Source organism: Aplysia californica, unplaced genomic scaffold (genome assembly GCF_000002075.1).
Source record: "Aplysia californica isolate F4 #8 unplaced genomic scaffold, AplCal3.0 scaffold00070, whole genome shotgun sequence".
Taxonomy (NCBI): domain Eukaryota; kingdom Metazoa; phylum Mollusca; class Gastropoda; order Aplysiida; family Aplysiidae; genus Aplysia; species Aplysia californica.
Window position 1 is genome coordinate 839,053 of NW_004797340.1, and position 18,181 is coordinate 857,233.

The following is an 18,181-nucleotide window of genomic DNA, read 5'->3' on the forward strand; positions in this document are numbered from 1 at the left end:
ACGAAGTGGCTAGCCGTTTAAGTACGGCTAGACTGAGAGTCTAGCCGTACTTAAGTACGGCTAGACTGAGAGTCTAGCCGTAAGTACGGCTAGACTGAGAGTCTAGCCGTACTTAACCCTCGTAGCGCTTCAGGCGACATAATTCGCCTCCCCTCTCTCACTCCGCTGAGCGCGCGAGGCGACAATAATTGCCAACGGGCGGGCCAGCTCCCAAGCGCGCGAGGCGACTTAGTTAGGGGAACACCTTATTTTTGGAGCAAATAGCGTCACTTTTAGATGCTATTATTAGTTCTGTAATGGAAAATTTTACTCTAGAATGGTTCAACCAATCAAAATCAAGGAAAAAATAACCCAGGGGTCAAGGCACTGCGTGCCTTCGTGGGTTCTGTTAGGGATAGACTCTATATAATGTTTATTTAGGTCAATTGCCCAGTAGCGCTGAACAGTGAATGATTGGTTTAATTAACAGCTTTCCCTTTATTATTTTGAAAACCATACCTCTGGAAAGTGAAGTCTTTTCTGAATTTATAAATTGTCTAGGGTTTTGGTGAATGTATGCGTGCATACTGTCAAGATACAAAATGAAACAATAACATTCCCCGCGTGGGCCTCAAACAACCCGGCCAGCGCTCCGGGGCAGGTCACAAACGGTCAAGGATAAGCGAGCCCGGCACGGAGTACGCTCAGCGCTTCCGGTAAGCGCTACGAGGGTTAAGTACGGCTAGACTGCCAGTCTAGCCGTACTTAGATCTAGGTTTGGCCCAATCGACTCAAGCCTGTTAAGTACACAGGTCTCATTAGATCTAGATCTAGTAATTATTCAGGTTCAAATACATGCAAGTCGGTAAGGCACCTTTTGGTTTTGTCTGAAATACAAATACTTTTGGCATTGCAAACTAAAAATTTCATTTACAATTCAGCCATCAATATTAAGTACGGCTAGCCTGACAGTCTAGCCGTACTTATCTTAGGCCCTATTAACATTAGAAAACAGGAGGTTTAAAATACATACACTGTCATTAAGGCACCTGGTTTAGTCTCAAATACAAAATGCTTTAGGTACTGCACACTAAAAATGTATATTTACAATTCAGTAGGCCTATTTTTTGTAAATGGTCAGTCTAGCCATCATATTAAGAATAAGTACGGCTAGACTGCGAGTCTAGCCATACTTAAGTACGGCTAGACTGCCAGTCTAGCCGTCATTAAGTACGGCTAGCCTCTTCCCTAATTAAAACCTCCTAATCACCTAAGCAATGGCCCGGCTGGTGACACCGGTGTGAGTTGTGTGGTAGGGATGGGCAGGTACCGGTACCGGTGATCTTATACTTTAGCACGTTAAATTCCCAAAGTCTACTAATCCCCGACTCAGACCTTCAAAACTTTGAACTTGGCCGAAAAATGCGCAAACTACCGTAATTTTGTCAGGAACAGATGGTATAACAAGTATAACAGTGATTTTCTTTCTTCCATCATGATGTTGGAAGCCATTGAGTATAATCTTGATTAGATTTGATAGATCTTGTTTTAAAGTGGTCGCTCGTTACAGAAAAGGGAATAAAATCAATTGAAGAATTTAATGTGCTAAAGTATAAGATCACCCCGGTACCCAGTAGCGGAATTCCCGGTTCTACCATAGGAGGTGTCAGTACCAGCACCTGGCCCCCAGTACCGGCTCTGAGAAGAAGCCAACACCAATGGTTTGGGAAGGAGCCGACACCTAGGACCTAGACGCTCAGAGAGTAAGAACATAGGCAGACACCAACGGTTTTTTAACCGGGCCACGGGAAGTGTGTTGTGTGTAGACCTTGGCCTAGCAGCTGTGACGTCAGATGCACACTACGCAGCAGGTGACCTTGATGCATGACTTCAGATTCAAAATTGACAATCAAAAACTGGAAGTTTGCTCAAATTTAAATATGGCATCAAATCAGGTTTCGCTCGAGCCACTTTGCCTATTTTGATACCTTGATTCCGAAAATGAAATCAGTTTTTAGCGGCGATAATTATTTTTTACATTTTGCATGCAGAGTCTTATCTCACGCGGCAGCAAACTTCAAAGGTATTTTACATCACAGTTCGCCTCTCCAATTCTGACATGTGTGGGGGGGGGGGGATGCCGGCGGCGCTGATCGTGGTGTGAGACGCGAGACGCACAATCTGTAACGTCACCTCCTGGTGTCGCTCCCAGTAACGGTGCCGGTACTGGCGGCTAGTGCCGAGAAAGAGTTGACACTAGGTTTCGCCGGTACCTCTCAACACTGGTGAGTGGGGCTGGTCATCATTCCACTGACTGTAGTGTCTTTAGGCAATTCCCAAAGGGGGGACATATCTCGTTCAAGCATAGTAGAATTGTAAATGGGCTGACTCATGTCACGCTCATAACTGTGCCTGATCTACAACAGGGAACTGCTGCTTTTTCTTTCCTGATCCTTACTATTGTCATTTTCCTCTACTTCTTTTGTATGTTTGTCACTCTCTTGTGACCTGCTATTTCCAGGGTGCCTTGATAGTCGAAGCAGACCTTGTGCTGTTGAAGCTAGAGAGGTGAGCCGTCTAAGTCTGATTCCCTGTAAAGACTTCTCTGTTGACACCCACCCCTTGGCGCTCATATATCACCTTTTATGCAGTTGCGAGCGCCGTAAAACCCTCGACTATAAAAAAAAAATAAAAATAAACAGCACTCCTGTACATTTGCGGTCTCGTAAGATCTAGCACTAAATCACACCAGCAAAGACTACTGGATATGGATACTGATTTAAATATTCGGTATCAATGTTTTATCAGTAGATCTAGCCTACAAAATGAGCAGTAAATAAGCACTTACAAGTATTTAACAAGGCAAGGGGGGTTTCAGGGGGCTTGTCCCCCTGAATTTGACCATAATTTGATGTTTTGCAATTAGGTTTTATTGGCTAGACTATCTCTTCATAGCCTCTATGCCTATATGCACCCACATCAAAAAGTAATCGTTTAGAACCAGAAGTAATGGTTGGTGGGGTCAAAATGAGTATATCCCCAAACGGGACTGCAATTGTACAGGAGTGCCCATTATACTAGCATCATTTCATTGTGATATTATTTTTAAGAATAGCTTATTATTAAGTTAGGCCTATTATTATTAATATTGTCATTTTACGTTAGGCCTACTTAGTTATGTAGTGTAGATTTAATAGAAAGGTAGGCTAATATAAAATATTAATTTTTAATCATCGCGGCGCTGTATCGCTATAGAAAAGACCAGCAAGTAACTAAACTAAACCAACATCTCATTATTTCCTTCTTCTTGCAGCAACGACTTGCAACATGTTGAAAAGTGTATTGAGGATGGGGCCCTCTCAAAGCTGTTGCAACTCCCATCAACTCTTGATGACTTTTCAGAAGCCAGCCTCATTAGAAGCATGGGATTTTTTCTCAAGTAAGTAGGCCTGTTTTATTGCCTTGTAAATTGCAAGGTACTGTGTATGGCCTTGAAAACAGCAAATTCACGTAATTTTTGTGTGCCTTTGATGAACGTGTTTCAACAAAATCCACACAGAATTGTATTTTTGAATGGACATTAAAGGCATTTGGCCAAAAAAAAGAATTTTTAACGATATTGCCCACCAGGCAGAAAAATTTTGGTTTCTTCAATTTCATTATTTTGACGGGGGCCTGATTCCACTGCAATGCCATACATAATGTGTGAGGCAGCGTGGTGGAAACAGGCTCTCGTCAATTTTTGGGCATGTAGAGTCATTGGTATCATCTTAAAGATTGTTCAGTTGTCTTTATTTGGATGAAAAAAATATCCATTTATCTTGAATACAAGGAGGTGGGGGTCACCTGTTTTCAGAAGTAAAATTAGTGAGAAAATGGCCGCCAAAGATTAGTCATTTCCTTAGCCTAAGAGTCCGTTGTAACTGAAAAATTTGCATTTTTTTGTGCCTTTAATCAAGGTTTTTCAGAAAAATTCACTTAGAAATTAGTTCTTTAATGGGCATGAAAGATGTTGAGCCGAAAAACAAAAATTTGATAAAAATTCACAAACCTGCGGAAAAATGCAAGTTTTATCACTTTGAGTATTTTGACGAGAGCCTAATCCCACCACGCTGCCTCACAATTATGTTCTATCAGTTTATATATCCACGTCATTCAGGGTGTTGGTAGCTGTTTGTGTGTCCATTATCTTTTGGTTCTTAAGTTTAGCAGGTACGAAGCAAAATCAACAAGACAGGTAACTCTTTTCATCATATTTGAATTTCACATGTTGTTGTTTCAAATATAAAGAATAATACATGCGTGCATACGAAAAGATTCAGGGCCTGAGAATCTGTTCACTATATGCGCATGTTTCTTAGCTGTGAGCGTGCTTGACTACTGTATTTTTTTTTTTTTTTAGTTAAGTTTGTTGTTCTTTTCTTCAACACAGGGCCAGTGAGAAGCAAATTGTCCTGGCCACCAAAGACTTATCGAATGACGCCATACAGAAAAACCTCTCATGGACCAAGAACAAATCCTCATCCCCTTTCAGTAATAGACGCTGCTATGCAATGTATCCTTTTGGAATGTGCTTTTGTTACTGTTTGTCTTGGTTCAAGATAAGAAGATAAAAATTTTGTAAACATGTTACTTATTTATTGATATAAAAGCATCATATTGGTGAGCCCTACCTTGCATTCCTAAACAAAATAACAAATATTGAAATTTTAGCAAGTGTACGGTCGAATGTTAATTCTGCATCTTGAATAGGCTTTTGCAGAAATCTTGAAAATTGCATTTTAAGTCTGACTTATGTGAGCTTTTTATATCCTATAGTTGAACTCTTCTAATGAGACGTCCTAGTCATGTCAAATGTTACTGTACTATGTTGGTAGTTGGAGGGTGCTCTGGTGTGGTTTGCTCCTTCTTTCCTATAAAAAGTTTATCTTCTCTATCTCCCCTCCTTCTTTTTTTTGTGTTTCTTAAACTCTCTTGTAACACTTCTAATCTTCAGCACTTATATGACCTTATTGTGTAGCAAGTGCCGTAAAACTCTTACTAAAACTAAACTAAACTTGCTGTACTGTTGTATCTTTATTCTTCCTGACTTGACCTCAGAAATATAATGTTGAAACAGCGGTTCAGCCCTCAGTTTTTGCAAGAAGCTGCAAGATCTCTTCCTTTTGATTGTGTATTGGTAAGGCATTTTCCTTTTTTACTGGCTCATATGCTAACATGTTTGTTTATTTTATTTTATTTCAGAATTGCCATTCAAAATAATATGCTATTTTATATAATTTTGTAGTATTTGTTTACTTCCAGACCTTCAATTGATTTATATGTTTTCTTTCAGAGTATGTAAATGACATAACATAGATATGGTCGCTTTTAAGGACAAGCGGGCTAACCCAGATTTCAGATTTCCAGAAATCTTTACCTACAGCAAAAGTGGGCATTGCCCTATCTGTAGGAGAAATTTGGTTTCTTTGATGTGTATATTTGTTTGGTTACAGAGAAAACTCTCCTTGTCTTTTGAAGGAACTGAGCAAGGGGCAAAAACTTTACCTTCAATTTTCTCAAAACAGCATTTTTCGGGATAGCCCCCTTGTGCTTAAAAGCGACCATATATGAAAGTTAGCTTGAATTTCATGAAGGAAAGTTCACTCCTTGATTGCCTGCTTACAATCATGTGGTAAAATTTCTTCATTTGGTTTATTTATGAAAGTGACACATACACGTTGAATTAATGCTGTTATATTCTAAGGGTCAACTTTTAGGACAAAGATAACACTTTCCACCATCATCAGTTCTCATCATGCCCATAATATGTCTCGGCTTTCTTTCCACGTTAACCTACTGATGATATTGTTGGATGTGCAACTCGCAGATAAGATAATATGTACCTTTAGTTTCCTTGAATTTCTTAAAAATAATGGATGACCGATTTAATTATAATGTGTGGTGGGGGGAGGAAGTACTCATACAAAAATGAGGGGGGAGTTTTTTCTACACATTTTTGTGATGGAGGAAGATGGGTTGTTGTTTTTTTTGGTTGGTTTTTTGTTTTTTTACTGTTTGCCTCTCCTGTCACAAAGTTATCTCTCAACAGAGCCTGATCAAGTACCTTCACACTGTCCTGTTGTGGCTGCCTGCCGTGCCAAATAAAAATGAGTCTGCCCCGTCACTTGAACACGTGAGGTTTTTTTTTTTCCATTTATTTCTGTAACTGCCTGGACCCAAGAGCACGGTGCACACCTGAGCGTGTGGGTGGTTGGCGGGTGCTCTCGTGTGGTTTGCTTCTTCTTTCCTATCAAACATCTATCGCCCTTATCTCCCTTTCTTCTTTTTTTATGTTTGTTACTCTCTTGTAACACCTCTAATCTTCTGGCGCTCGTATGACCTTATGCAGTTTGCGAGCGCCGTAAAACCTCTACTGAAACAAACAAAACACCTGAATGTGACTCTCTTTGTCCTTCTGGCACGGAGCCTGTTAGCACAGGGAAGAGGCAGGGTTCAGAGAGTTAAATGTTTACAGTGCAGTGAAGGGGTTTTGTTTTTTTTGTTTTTGAGGCATTTTTTTCCCTCTGCTTCTAATTTTAAGTACTTTTTTGTTTTCAAGTTTCATAAATATTTTGTTTTCTTTGGAGGTAACCTTTTCAACATGTGAGACTGGACTTCTTTTGAAGACAGTTGAGTGAATCATTTATTCATTTAATCTACTTATATCATCTTTTTTGTGTTGTTGTTTTTGTTGGTGGGTTTTTTTTGGGGGGAGGGGGTTGTAATCTAGATTTCCATCTGTAGCCATTTTATATATTCACATGGCCTCTACTTTGATCCTTTCAACAGGCAAGTCTCTGACTTTGAATTGGACATTAACACCTTAGCTCTTCTTGGTAACATAAACTGTGGCACTAGTTGAGAAAGAATGATAGTGATGATTAAGAAATTATGAATGCCTACTTATGATAGGAATGGCAAGAATATTTGAAGACTACAGCAGGAAAATGACTGTAGTCACCAACTGAAAATCGTGAAGGTACCAATTCTGAACGTTTGTTGACTCATAACTGTATTTCTGTTCAACTGTTTGTTGATTATCGTTGTTAGATTTCCTATTCAGCAACACTTAACAATAAACCACCAGTCAAACAAATATGAAGTTCTGAGTCCCCAAGCTTTTAAAATTGGCACCCTCACAATTTCCAGTTTGTGACTACCGTTGTTTTTCGCGTGTAGTTTTCATTTATGAAAATGAGGGAAATGGCTTGATGATGTACATGATTGAAAAAAAAATTATTGATTATAATTATATTCATTTTTTCTTTCCAGATAATCGACTGGCTGAACGCCCTCTTAGACAGCCATGTGCAGCAACTCAAGCTGGCGGAGGACGCCACAGAAGTCGTGCAGACCTTGTACGAGCAGGTCACACTCATGGTGAGTGCTAGTTTTTGGAGGATCTCGATGCATTGGTGATGTTGGTGGCCTAGTGGTTAGGCTACCGGTCTCGTAATCGTGATGTTGCGGGTTTGAATCCCGTCAGGGGCCCATCATTGTGTCTTTGTAAAGGCACCTTGCACAATTTTTTTCCTCTTCACCCAGGTGGGAATGGGTACCCGGCTAAGGAGGATGAAAGATCTCGTCAGTTTGGTAATGTTGGAGTTCTTAACGAGCGGTTTGCACTGAATGCTTTCCAGGAAGCCGAGAGGGTTTCTTGGTGATCTTTGGTCTATCTCCAACAGGACCAGGCCAAATGGAAAAATTCTTGTAAAGTGTATTCCCAAGGACACAACAATGGACTCTGCCAAGCCTCAAATCTGTAATCTTACTTATGTTTCCTGCGACCTCCTTGAATTCAAGGAGTCCTTGAAAACTCCTTGAATTTGCATTCAAGGAAACATCTCCTTGAAAACTCCTTGAATTTGAAAAACCTCCTTGAAAACTCCTTGAATTTCGCCGGATCGGACATAAACAAAATTTTTGTCTGAAAATCGAAACTATGATTCCTTTCAGACAAGTGTAAGCCTATTGGGAATAGGCTTTCGGCATGTGTTTGTAGACCAAATCTCCTTGAATTTCTAAAAATTTCTCCTTGAAATCTCCTTGAATTTGGTGAGGAGTTGATGGCAGGAACCCTGCTTACAATTACAGGTCCATTTGCTGCGTGACCACTAGATGACTGACTGATGCCACAATGTGTTTGTAGCTCCCAGGGTTTTGTTTGGGTTTTTTTTTTGTGACTGTTACTCGTGACTGCTCCTGCCTACTTCATTTCCATATGAAGAGCACTGGGGAAAAACGACTGTAGTCACAAACTGGAAATTATGAGGGTGCCAATTTTAAACGCTTGTGTACCGTACTCATAGCTTCATGTTTTTTGGACTAGTGGTTTATTGTTCTGTGTTGTTGAATGGGAAATCTAACAACAAAACTCAACCAACAATTGAATAGAAATACAGTTGTGAGTCAACAAACCATCAAAATTGGTACCTGCACTATATTCACTTTGTGACTACAGTCTTTTTTCCCCCTGTAGTCTTCATATATAAATTTGTAGCTTGCAGGTTCAGAGGGCATCAATGATAGGTCGTACCGGTGCTTCTGCCCTTTTTCTCTCTCTCTTATAATTGTTTTCTCCGTATACTAAATGACATGGTTTTCCTAGCTTGAAAAAAAAAAAGAAAACCAAACAAACTATAGGCACAACCATTTATATTTGTGAAAATTGTGGCTTAGATTTAAATTTGAGACAAATTTTCCTCTGTTTCTACAGACAAAATGGCAGCTTAGATTTAAATTGAGACAAATTTTCCTGTTTCTTCAGACAAAATGGCGGCTTAGATTTATATTGAGACAAATTTTCCTCTGTTTCTTCAGACAAAATGGCAGCTTTGATTTAAATTGAGACAAATTTTCTTCTGTTTCTTCAGACAAAATGGCAGCTGGAGACCAAGGCTTTGCTGGGTGCCCTGGCAGAACTCAACAGACAAGTGGAGGAACAGCAGCGAAATACCAAAATGGGGAACTATTGCATCGAAGTCATTTCTTTTTGAGGGAGTAATAAATTTACAGGAAAAAAACTAACAATTTTGTCACTGCGTTATTTATTTGTTGCTCCTTTGTTGAAGCAGAGACAATAAACAAGTTACGTGGGTTGTTGGCGGGTGCTCTGGTGTGGTTTGCTTCTTCTTTCCTATCAAACATCTATCGTCCTTACCTCCGCTTCTTCTTTTTTATGTTTGTTACTCTCTTGTAACACCTCTATAATCTTATGGCGCTCATAGGACCTTATGCAGTTGCGAGCGCTGTAAAACCTCTTCTAAAACTAAACTAAAACTCAATGTCATGCTCATTCTGCTTTCCTCTTCATTACTATCGTCATTTTTCTTTTTCTTTTGTAGGTTTGTCACTCTCTTGTGAACTGCTATTTCCCGGATGCCTTGATAGTTGAAGCAGACTTTGTGCTGTTGAGATTAGAGAGGTGAGCAGAGTAAGTCTGATTCCCTGTTTGGACTTCTCTGTTGACATCCACCCCTTGGCGCTCATATGACCTTATGCTGTTGCGGACGCTGTAAAACTTTACTAAAACTAAAAAGAATACGGTATTCCTTCGAATATTGATGGCATTAAATGCCAGAAGGTCCTACAACAGGGGAAATCTGTGAAGTAGAAACAGCGTATTTGTTTCTTATTTTACCCCTCTGTAAATCTGCCCTGCACTCTTATAAATCTCCCACATACTCATACAAACATATTCTACATCTGGAATATGAGAGTCAAATGTGGGTGGTTGGCGGGTGCTCTGGTGTGGTTTGCTCCTTCTTTCCTATCAAACATCTATTGTCATGATCTCTCCTTCTATTTTGTGTTTGTTACTCTCTTGTAACACCTCTAATCTTCGGCACTCATATGACCTTATTGTGTTGCAAGTGCCGTAAAACTCTTACTTAAACTAAAAACTCTTGTAAATCTCTCTCTTACTCATATAAACATATTCTACCCCTGGAATATGAGAGTCAAATGGTATTCTAAAAAAAAAAAACATTTGGTTTATAACACATGCACTTGATAATAATTTTGCAAAAATCTACATGCTACATATGAGTACGGGAATAGATCTTCCCTGGTTTTCTATTATATATGGTTAAATAAAACCAGGATGTAGAGAGGCCTGAGGTTAGTACAGCCAGTGGGTCTATGACACGCAGAGGTCATGACCTTACCAGAGGCATATACATGTATATGCACACGTCACATTGACACAGTATGACAGGTAATTAATTGTCAATGCGCACTGTCATTAAATTGATGGCGTTGTCAAGGCACAATATAGGCAAACTCTGAGGTGATTTTGTTTGAGTAAAGAATAGCACATCGATACAATAATGGTCCTTTAGAGCAAGGAGAAGCATTATATCGATATAAAAACGGTATAATCTTGTGGAAGGTGAAGCACATTGATGCAATAATGATTATTTAGCGCAAGGGAAACGCAAGAGAGACAGACAGAAAGCACGGAGAGAAAGAAAGAAAAGAAGACCTCAATGGCTCACTCCAACCACCCACGAACACTGGTCCATATATGGCTGTGTTTACCGTCACCTGGTGGTTATTAGAAGAAGGAGCCAAGCAGTAGCAGTAGAAAGGCTACAAAAAGAGTCAGGAGCCCAGAGGAGGGAGCAAAGGAGTTAAAGGGTTGGGGGCAGAAAGTGGAGACGAAAGCAGATGACAGAACATTGTTAGAGAGCAGAAAAGGGGGTGAAAGGAGAAAATTTTAGACAATAAAATGTGTCGGTCGCTACCCAGATTCGAACCCGGAACCTTTGAATGAGAGGCGAACACCTTAACCTCTAGGCCACGAGAGCCCCCAGTTATTCTGTGGAGTATCTTCGCCTACTCGTTGGTGTACTGTACTCCACCCTGTGCCTTAGTCGGCAGCGTGTAGTGTAAGCATAGAGCTTACTGTTGAGCGGGAATTTGTGCTACCTGTTTTCAATTCTAACTGCTATTATGAAGCAGCCCGCCTCCTGAATGATCTAACTTGTGTCCGTGGAAAAGACGGAAAGGGGGGTTAGGGGTTAGTGGGGAACTGACCCCTGACCCCTCATTACGTAAGATGTCAGTTTCGGCTGGTGGGGGGGGGGGGGGGGGGGGGAGTGCAGGGAAAATATCTACAACTGTAATGAAAACTTACCAGGTCTAGATGAACGTAGCTGCAGTACACATGTACGCCTTTGCTTTTTGTAGTTTTAGTAGAAGTTTTACGGCGCGGTCATATGAGCGCCGGAAGATTAGAGGTGTTACAAGAAGAGAGTAACAAACAAAAAAAAGAAGAGGAAATAGGGACAATAGATGTTTGATAGGAAAGAAGAAGCAAACCACACCATAGCACCCGCCAACCACCCACTACGCCACTGCACCCTTGCACTGATGATATAGAACAACAGCTGAGCTGCTTTCATAAACTCTCCCTTGTGAAGAAAAAAAAAAAGAAATCCCAGTTGTTCACGATTCAGCTCAGCGGCCTTTCACCTCTTCTTCTTTTTTTATTCAAAAAGATTATAATAATATTGTTCTTGAACTTTCATCTACCCATAAAAATTTCTTTGACGCAGTCTTCTACTTCTGATTAGCATAATATTTCTGTCAGATTTTAATATAAAACGAATGACGCTTGACCCTTCGACACCCCTTTTGTCCACAAAAGACAGATGAGACTGTGGTTGATCTTTGAAGCAACATGTTTTGCTGACGGACGGAATGTTTCTGAAGAAGTCCACCGACTTATGTGTTGGAGAGGGGGGGGGGGGTGTGCGTGGGGGTTTTTTTTTGGGGGGGGTTGTTTTTTGTTGTTGTTTTTTTTTGGGGGGGGCGGGTCACATTATAATATAAGATGTCCTTAGACCGTGTTCTAGCTTAGCTGTTTATTTATCGTCTTTATAAGTTTTAATATAATGTATCTCTCGGTTTATGGGATGCTTGGATGAACATGTTTTAACCACCTGGCTCTCACTAGCAAAACTGAAGGCAAACGAAGCAGGGGCAGAAAAAAAACCCCAGAGTAATTTACTTGAAATACCAACACATGATAGGTGAACTCCGGCTACAGAAAAACAACAGACAGGTGAAGATACTCTGTATAGTCTATGAAATATGTCTAGTTGTGATTCAATGGCTCTTGTTAAAGTTTACCTTCTCTGGATTTTGGCTGGGGAAAATAACTTTGTTGTAGGGAACTGAGCAGATACGGACATAGATCTACCTGATGACTGTTATCAGTTTTTATTTGCTTTTTATTATTTTTTCTTTTGTTTTTTTTTATTACACGCTCTGGCGAAAAAAATTCCTGACTTCACTTATTATTGATATTTGAAAGTGTGAGGTTAGTTTGGTGGGGTGTGTGGAACACATAGTCCCCCCCCCCCCCCCCCCCCCCCCCCTTCCCAAAATCAGAAGGACCAAGTTACTCATTAAATGAACTTTCTCGTGTGTTTGTCGGCCGAAATCAAAATGTGTGCGTGGTTGGCACGTGCTCTGGGGTAGTTTGCTTCTTCTTTCCTATCAAACATCTCTCGTCCTTATTATTTCTCTTCCTTCTTTTTTTGTGCTTGTTACTCTCTTGTAACACCTCTGATCTTCGGCACTTATATGACCTTATTGTGTTGCAAGAGCCGTAAAACGCTTACTAAAACCAAACGAACTCAGAATGTGTGCGTGTGAGATGAAGAGCCTGAGTGTTACATCACACTACGACTCACAAACGACGCTGACCCAGAAGAGAAGTCAATACTCCTACTTTCTAGACAAAAAAAGTACTGTTTACGCACTATTCCAAAGAAGGAAACTCCCAAATTAGGACACTCACGTTCACACAAACACACACTCACACACTTCAACCTCAATCCAGCTATCATCAGATGACACCACCCAGAATCTGTGTTTCCAGTCAGGTCCCGTCCGTCGCCGGAATTTCGGTAATGTCCGTATTTGCTCGGGTCCCTCATGCCACGAGCGCCGAAGACAAGTGTCACTTCCTGAAGACTTGGCCACTTCGTCATCTCCACGATCCCCAAAACGCGAGACACCGGGAATTCCTGGCCTTCGGGAATTTCCCCCACACGGCTTGCACAGACGGGATTAGAGGGTTGTGATGAGGGGTGACGGGGGACGCGGAATCAGGATGTATTGTGACGTCGGAGATCATAGATCGTGTATAACAAGATAGTTCACTCCTCTCTTTGAGTGAGCCAATTTTTTTAAAAAGTGTCCTCAAAATTCGGTGGCGCCCTCTTCGAAAACAAGTGCAGACTTTGCGATCAGAGTTACCCTATTTGTGTGAAAAACAAAAAAATGAAACTAACAAACTGTACTATTCCTATTCTTCTTTTGGAGAAACGAAGGAGAGCTTCAAACAAAGACTACTGCGCCATCTGAACCACTGCGCGGAAGATAGTTATGTACGATCTTTGGCTGAGTGAACTGTCTTGTTATGTACGATCTTTGCGAGGATCTGGGGCAGGCTCTGGGCAGATGGGTGAACCCAAGACTAGAGAACACGGTCTTTGGGTGAACCATGCAGTATGCTGGGTGGGGTCGGGGGATGCAGAGGGCGTTGTTTGTTGTCTTTGACGCCTGAGTGAGATAATTGAGGGGCGGGGCGAGGGAAGAGTGAGTGAATGAGTATGACTGAGAGGGTTACAGCGGACATGGTGTAAGATGCCATGAGTACGCTGAGAGCCTCGAGATCCACCCCCCACCCCCCGCCCACTTCCCTCTTTTCCTTCGGGAAAAAATCATCCAAACAACAACTGTCCAGTTTCTGTTTTGGTTTTTTTTTATTCTTACCCTGCATCGGGTTTCCATCTTTTCTCGGGGCACATTTAGAAAGGGTAATATTTCGAAAACAAACACATGTATCAACAACCCAACATTCATTAGAGTTGGGAGTCCATTTCACGTAAACTTCACTGCACTGGCTTAGGGGGATTCCCAATAAGATCTCTTTAGGACAAAGCAAAAGCATTTGCTCAGAAACAAAGATACGTGGATAATTCAATAGCTGTGGTGGTTTGTCTGCCGTGACAAGTATTAAACAAAAATCCAGATGTCAGAAGTACAGGTGTTTCCACTGCCACCTGCGCACTGCTTAAAATTTTAATTCGCTTCGAGTGAGGTGTCGCACTCGATCAAATCCGACAGTTTAGAACAAAAATATAGACGTAGTTAAGTTTAGTCTCTCTCTCTCTCTCTCTCTCTCTCTCTCTCTCTCTCTCTCTCTCTCTCTCTCTCTCTCTCTCTCTCTCTCTCTTTCTTTCTCTCTCCCTCTCTCTCTCTCTCTCTCTCTCTCTCTCTCTCTCTCTCTCTCTCTCTCTCTCTTTTATTAACTTTTAATCTTAAGTAGCTGTCTTTTAACACAATTTAGGTTATCAAAGAGGCAGGCTTCCGACCCTGCCTCTCAGGGCTACCCTGGGCTGAGTGGTGGGGTACAACACCCCTGCAGAAAGAAAGGCAGAGACACTCGATAAAACTTCTGCCCACTCGGGAATCGAACTCAGGTCTCCTCCTGCATGCTACACCAAAGCACGTAAACGCTGCACAAGCGCCGGTGTATGCATAATTTGTGGAGCATCGTGATGAAATCAGGCGCTCGTCAAAATAATGAAATAGAAGAAAATCGCCATTATATTTCAGTCCATTGAGCATATTTTTAAATTGATTTTTCTTTTTGGCTGAACATCTGCCATGTCCATATAAAAACACAATAGTTCTGTGTAGATTTTACTGAAAAATGATACTCAAAGGCACAAAAAATGTACATGTAGCTTTCAAAGACTCTAAATCTGTGGAAATCACCAATCTTCGGCAGCTATAATTATGCTCGATGACTTTTCTTCTGATACCTTACCTCTTTCAATTAAATATATGTCGACTTCTATTCACGATACATGGGTCATTTTATCTTTAAAACCAAGACAAATAAACACGCTTTACGATGATACCAATAACCCTATATGCCCCAAAAATGACAAGCGCCTGATTCCACCTCGTCGCAACATATTTTAATTAATGTTAAGTCTGGACTGGCCAAGATTATCCTAGAGAGGTACAATGTATAGTACAAAAAGTGAGAAGTAGAGGCAGACAGAGGGAACGATGACAATACAGCATCAAAGAGTGGGCTGGTCGTGACTAGAACATTGTACATGTACGGATAACGGTACATGTACTTTGGAAAACTGAGAACCGACATGCGTGGAAGAAACTGGTTGCAATCAATATCCGCAGTGGTGTCCTGTCGGTCAGCCAGACTACTGGGTATGTGAAGGTGAAGTAAATGTACATGTATTTCTTTCTTTCTTTAATTTATTTTTTGGTAAGTGTTTTACGGCGCCCGCAACTGCATATGAGCGAGAGGGACACACCTAATATTTTCAGTTGGTAGGAAATTTTGAATTTTGCCCGGGTGGCGGCCGAAGCCTACTCTTATCGATTTTAGACCACCAAGGGATCTTTAACGTGCGCAACCTGCACACGGGACCTCCGAAATGTTTCGCCCTTGTCCTAGAAGGCTAGGTGTAGATCTTTCCTACCAGAAGATCAGGGGTGTGGCTGAAAGACAGCAGTAAGAAGTGGCCAAGGAGTAGCAGTAGAAAGGCTGCAGAAAGAGTCAGGAGCCCAGTGGAGGGGGCAAATGGGGTGTGGGGGTGAGGGCAGAAAGTGGAGACGAAAGCAGACGACAGAATATTGCAAGATAGAAAAAAGAAGGTGAAAGGAGACCATTTTAGAGAAGAAGTTTTTTCAGTCGCTACCCAGATTCGAACCCGGGACCTTTGAATGAGAAGCGAACACTTTAACCTCTAGGCCACGAGAGCCTCCATATTCATGTACTTCTGGGAACGAATGAGTCACTGTTGGTCAGATAGTATATAGTACTGACAGTACTTATGTTTATTACTGCATACTTCATGTACATCTAGCGCTCTATGACCATAGAATCATTTAATGGGTGCACAGTTTTAGTTTTACTGAGAAGTCTGAAGTTACTAAAGTTTAATTTTCAGTGTTTCATTAGTTTCGTTTAGATCTAATCTTGGGAAAGTCCATCTTCTTAGACGCCATCGTGAACAAGTGAGGCTTCCGTTCACAAGGAGTGCGCACTCATCTTGGCTTTTCAGACGAATTCGAGCAAGACAAATATTACATAGGACCATAGTTCATTGCTTTTGCTATATACCTGTATCAGTTCCATGCTTTTGGTAAAAACTACAAGTTTTAAGGCGCTCGAAACTGCAAAAGGTCAAAGGAGTGCTGATTTCATGCTTGAATTCAGATAAATGCTTATGCTTTGTGCTCCTCTACACATCTCATGAAAATCTGGGGTGTCTCACAAAGAACTTTCTCTTGATGAAAGAGAAAGCTTATGAATGTATCGACCAATGTTTCAAGCTGGGTCCGATCAAATGACGTAATGTTATAGGTTATAGGGTCATAACACTTAAGTCAGGTCGTCTTGACAAAGCATACATAGGCATACTACTATTATTTATACATGCACGTCTGCATTTATGGGTGATTAATTGAAATGTGCCCTGAATTAGTAGTCAGAGATAACATTATGATCAATGACAGAGTTTCTTTGTGGTGTTTTTCCCTCATGGACGTTTACAATACATGTAGCCTACATAGATGTAGTAGGTCCTCATTCGAATGAACACTTTTTTTTTCTTTTTTTTGGGGGGGGGTGTGTTGGGTTTTTTCTGTTTTTTTTTAAGTGTTCAATGGTTGGATTTCTTGACGTAGTTCCTGGTTATTTGGCGTTGAAAAGCGCCACAGACACACTGGTTGGTCCTATTCTATTCTCTCTCTCACTCTCTCTCTCTCTCGCTCGCTCTCTCTCTCTCTCTCTCTCTCTCTCTCTCTCTCTCTCATTCTCTCTCCCTCTCTCTCTCTCTCTCTCTCTCTCTCTCTCTCTCTCTCTCTCTCTCTCTCTCTCTCTCTCTCTCTCTCTCTCTCTCTCTCTGGGGGTTTTCGTGGCAAAGAGGTTAAGATGTCCGTCTCTCATTAAAAGGTGCCGGGTTCGAATCCGGGTAGCGACGGAAAAATTTGTCTCTCTTAAATTGTCTCCTTTCACCTCCTTTCGTGCTCTCTAGCAATGTTCTGTTGTCTGCTTTCATCTCCACTTTCTGCCCCCACCGCATCACCTCCTTTTTTTTGTCCCCTCCTCTGGGCTCTTGGCTCCTTCTGCAGCCTTTGCACAGCTGCTGCCCTTGTAGTTTAAATTTTAGCACTTCTAGGACATAAGTGTTGCAAGTGCTGTGAAAATATCTATACAACCAAACAAGTGTTACCTCCTCCTTCATGGTTGGCGGGAGCTCTGGTGTGGTTTGCTTCTTCTTTCCTATCAAACAACTATCGGCCTTATCTCTCCTCCCTCTTGTTTGTGTTTGTTACTCTCTTGTAACACCTCTAATCTTCGGCACTTATATGACCTTTTTGTGTTGCAAGTGCCGTGAAAATATCTATCAAACCAAACAAGTGTTACCTCCACGCTTCATGCCCTCCACGACTCACTCTTCCCCACGGGCCGTCTCTCGCGTGTGCTCCCTAAACAGCACACAAAGCCAATCGATGATCAGATATCGATCTGGTTACACGCATCAGAGGTAAGGCAGGAGGAAATCGGCTCAGCGCCTTCCCGCGGACACCAAAAGTATCTCATGGGGTCTCTCTCTACTTGTGGGTCGGGACGGGCGGGGAGGGGAGGGGGAGGGTTTGTCGCTCTTTACACGTGGGGTAGAGTACCACAATTAAAGCTTTCTGTTTTAGATCAAAGTGAAAACATTGCATATAGCATAATGCTACCTGAATTGGTCGCTTTGAAGCACAACGGGGCTATCCCGAAAAATGCTGTTTTGAGAAAATCGAAGGTAAAGTTTTTGCCCCTTGTTCACTTTCTTTAAAAGACAAGGAGAGCTCTCTATAACTAAACAAATATACACACTATCGAAACCAAACTTCTCCTATGGATAGGGCAATGCCCACTTTTGGTGTAAGTCAAGATTTCTGGTAACCCCCGAAATCTGAGTTAGCCCATTTGTCCTTAAAGGCGACATGTTATATATTGCGATGCTCAAATGTGAGGAGCTGCTTACTTAATGCTTCTCCCGGAGTCTCCATCTGTTGGTTTAGGGAGGAGCTGGAAAGAGTTGAAAAGGGG

General features: G+C 41.4%; 1 protein-coding gene across 2 annotated transcripts in view; it reads left to right on the plus strand.

The window, feature by feature from the left end:
* Window positions 1-9,048, plus strand: part of LOC101846273 (nucleolar protein 11) — a 12,110-nt gene extending 3,062 nt beyond the window's left edge. For both annotated transcript variants that reach the window (XM_035968610.1, XM_005093823.3), the window contains exons 2-7: window positions 3,293-3,418; window positions 4,412-4,534; window positions 5,080-5,158; window positions 6,071-6,154; window positions 7,294-7,401; window positions 8,895-9,048. In XM_035968610.1, coding sequence (XP_035824503.1) covers window positions 3,293-3,418; window positions 4,412-4,534; window positions 5,080-5,158; window positions 6,071-6,154; window positions 7,294-7,401; window positions 8,895-9,017 — 643 coding nt within the window. In that variant the 3' untranslated portion in view covers window positions 9,018-9,048. The remainder of the gene's footprint in view (window positions 1-3,292; window positions 3,419-4,411; window positions 4,535-5,079; window positions 5,159-6,070; window positions 6,155-7,293; window positions 7,402-8,894) is intronic.
* The last annotated feature ends 9,133 nt before the right edge of the window (window positions 9,049-18,181 follow it).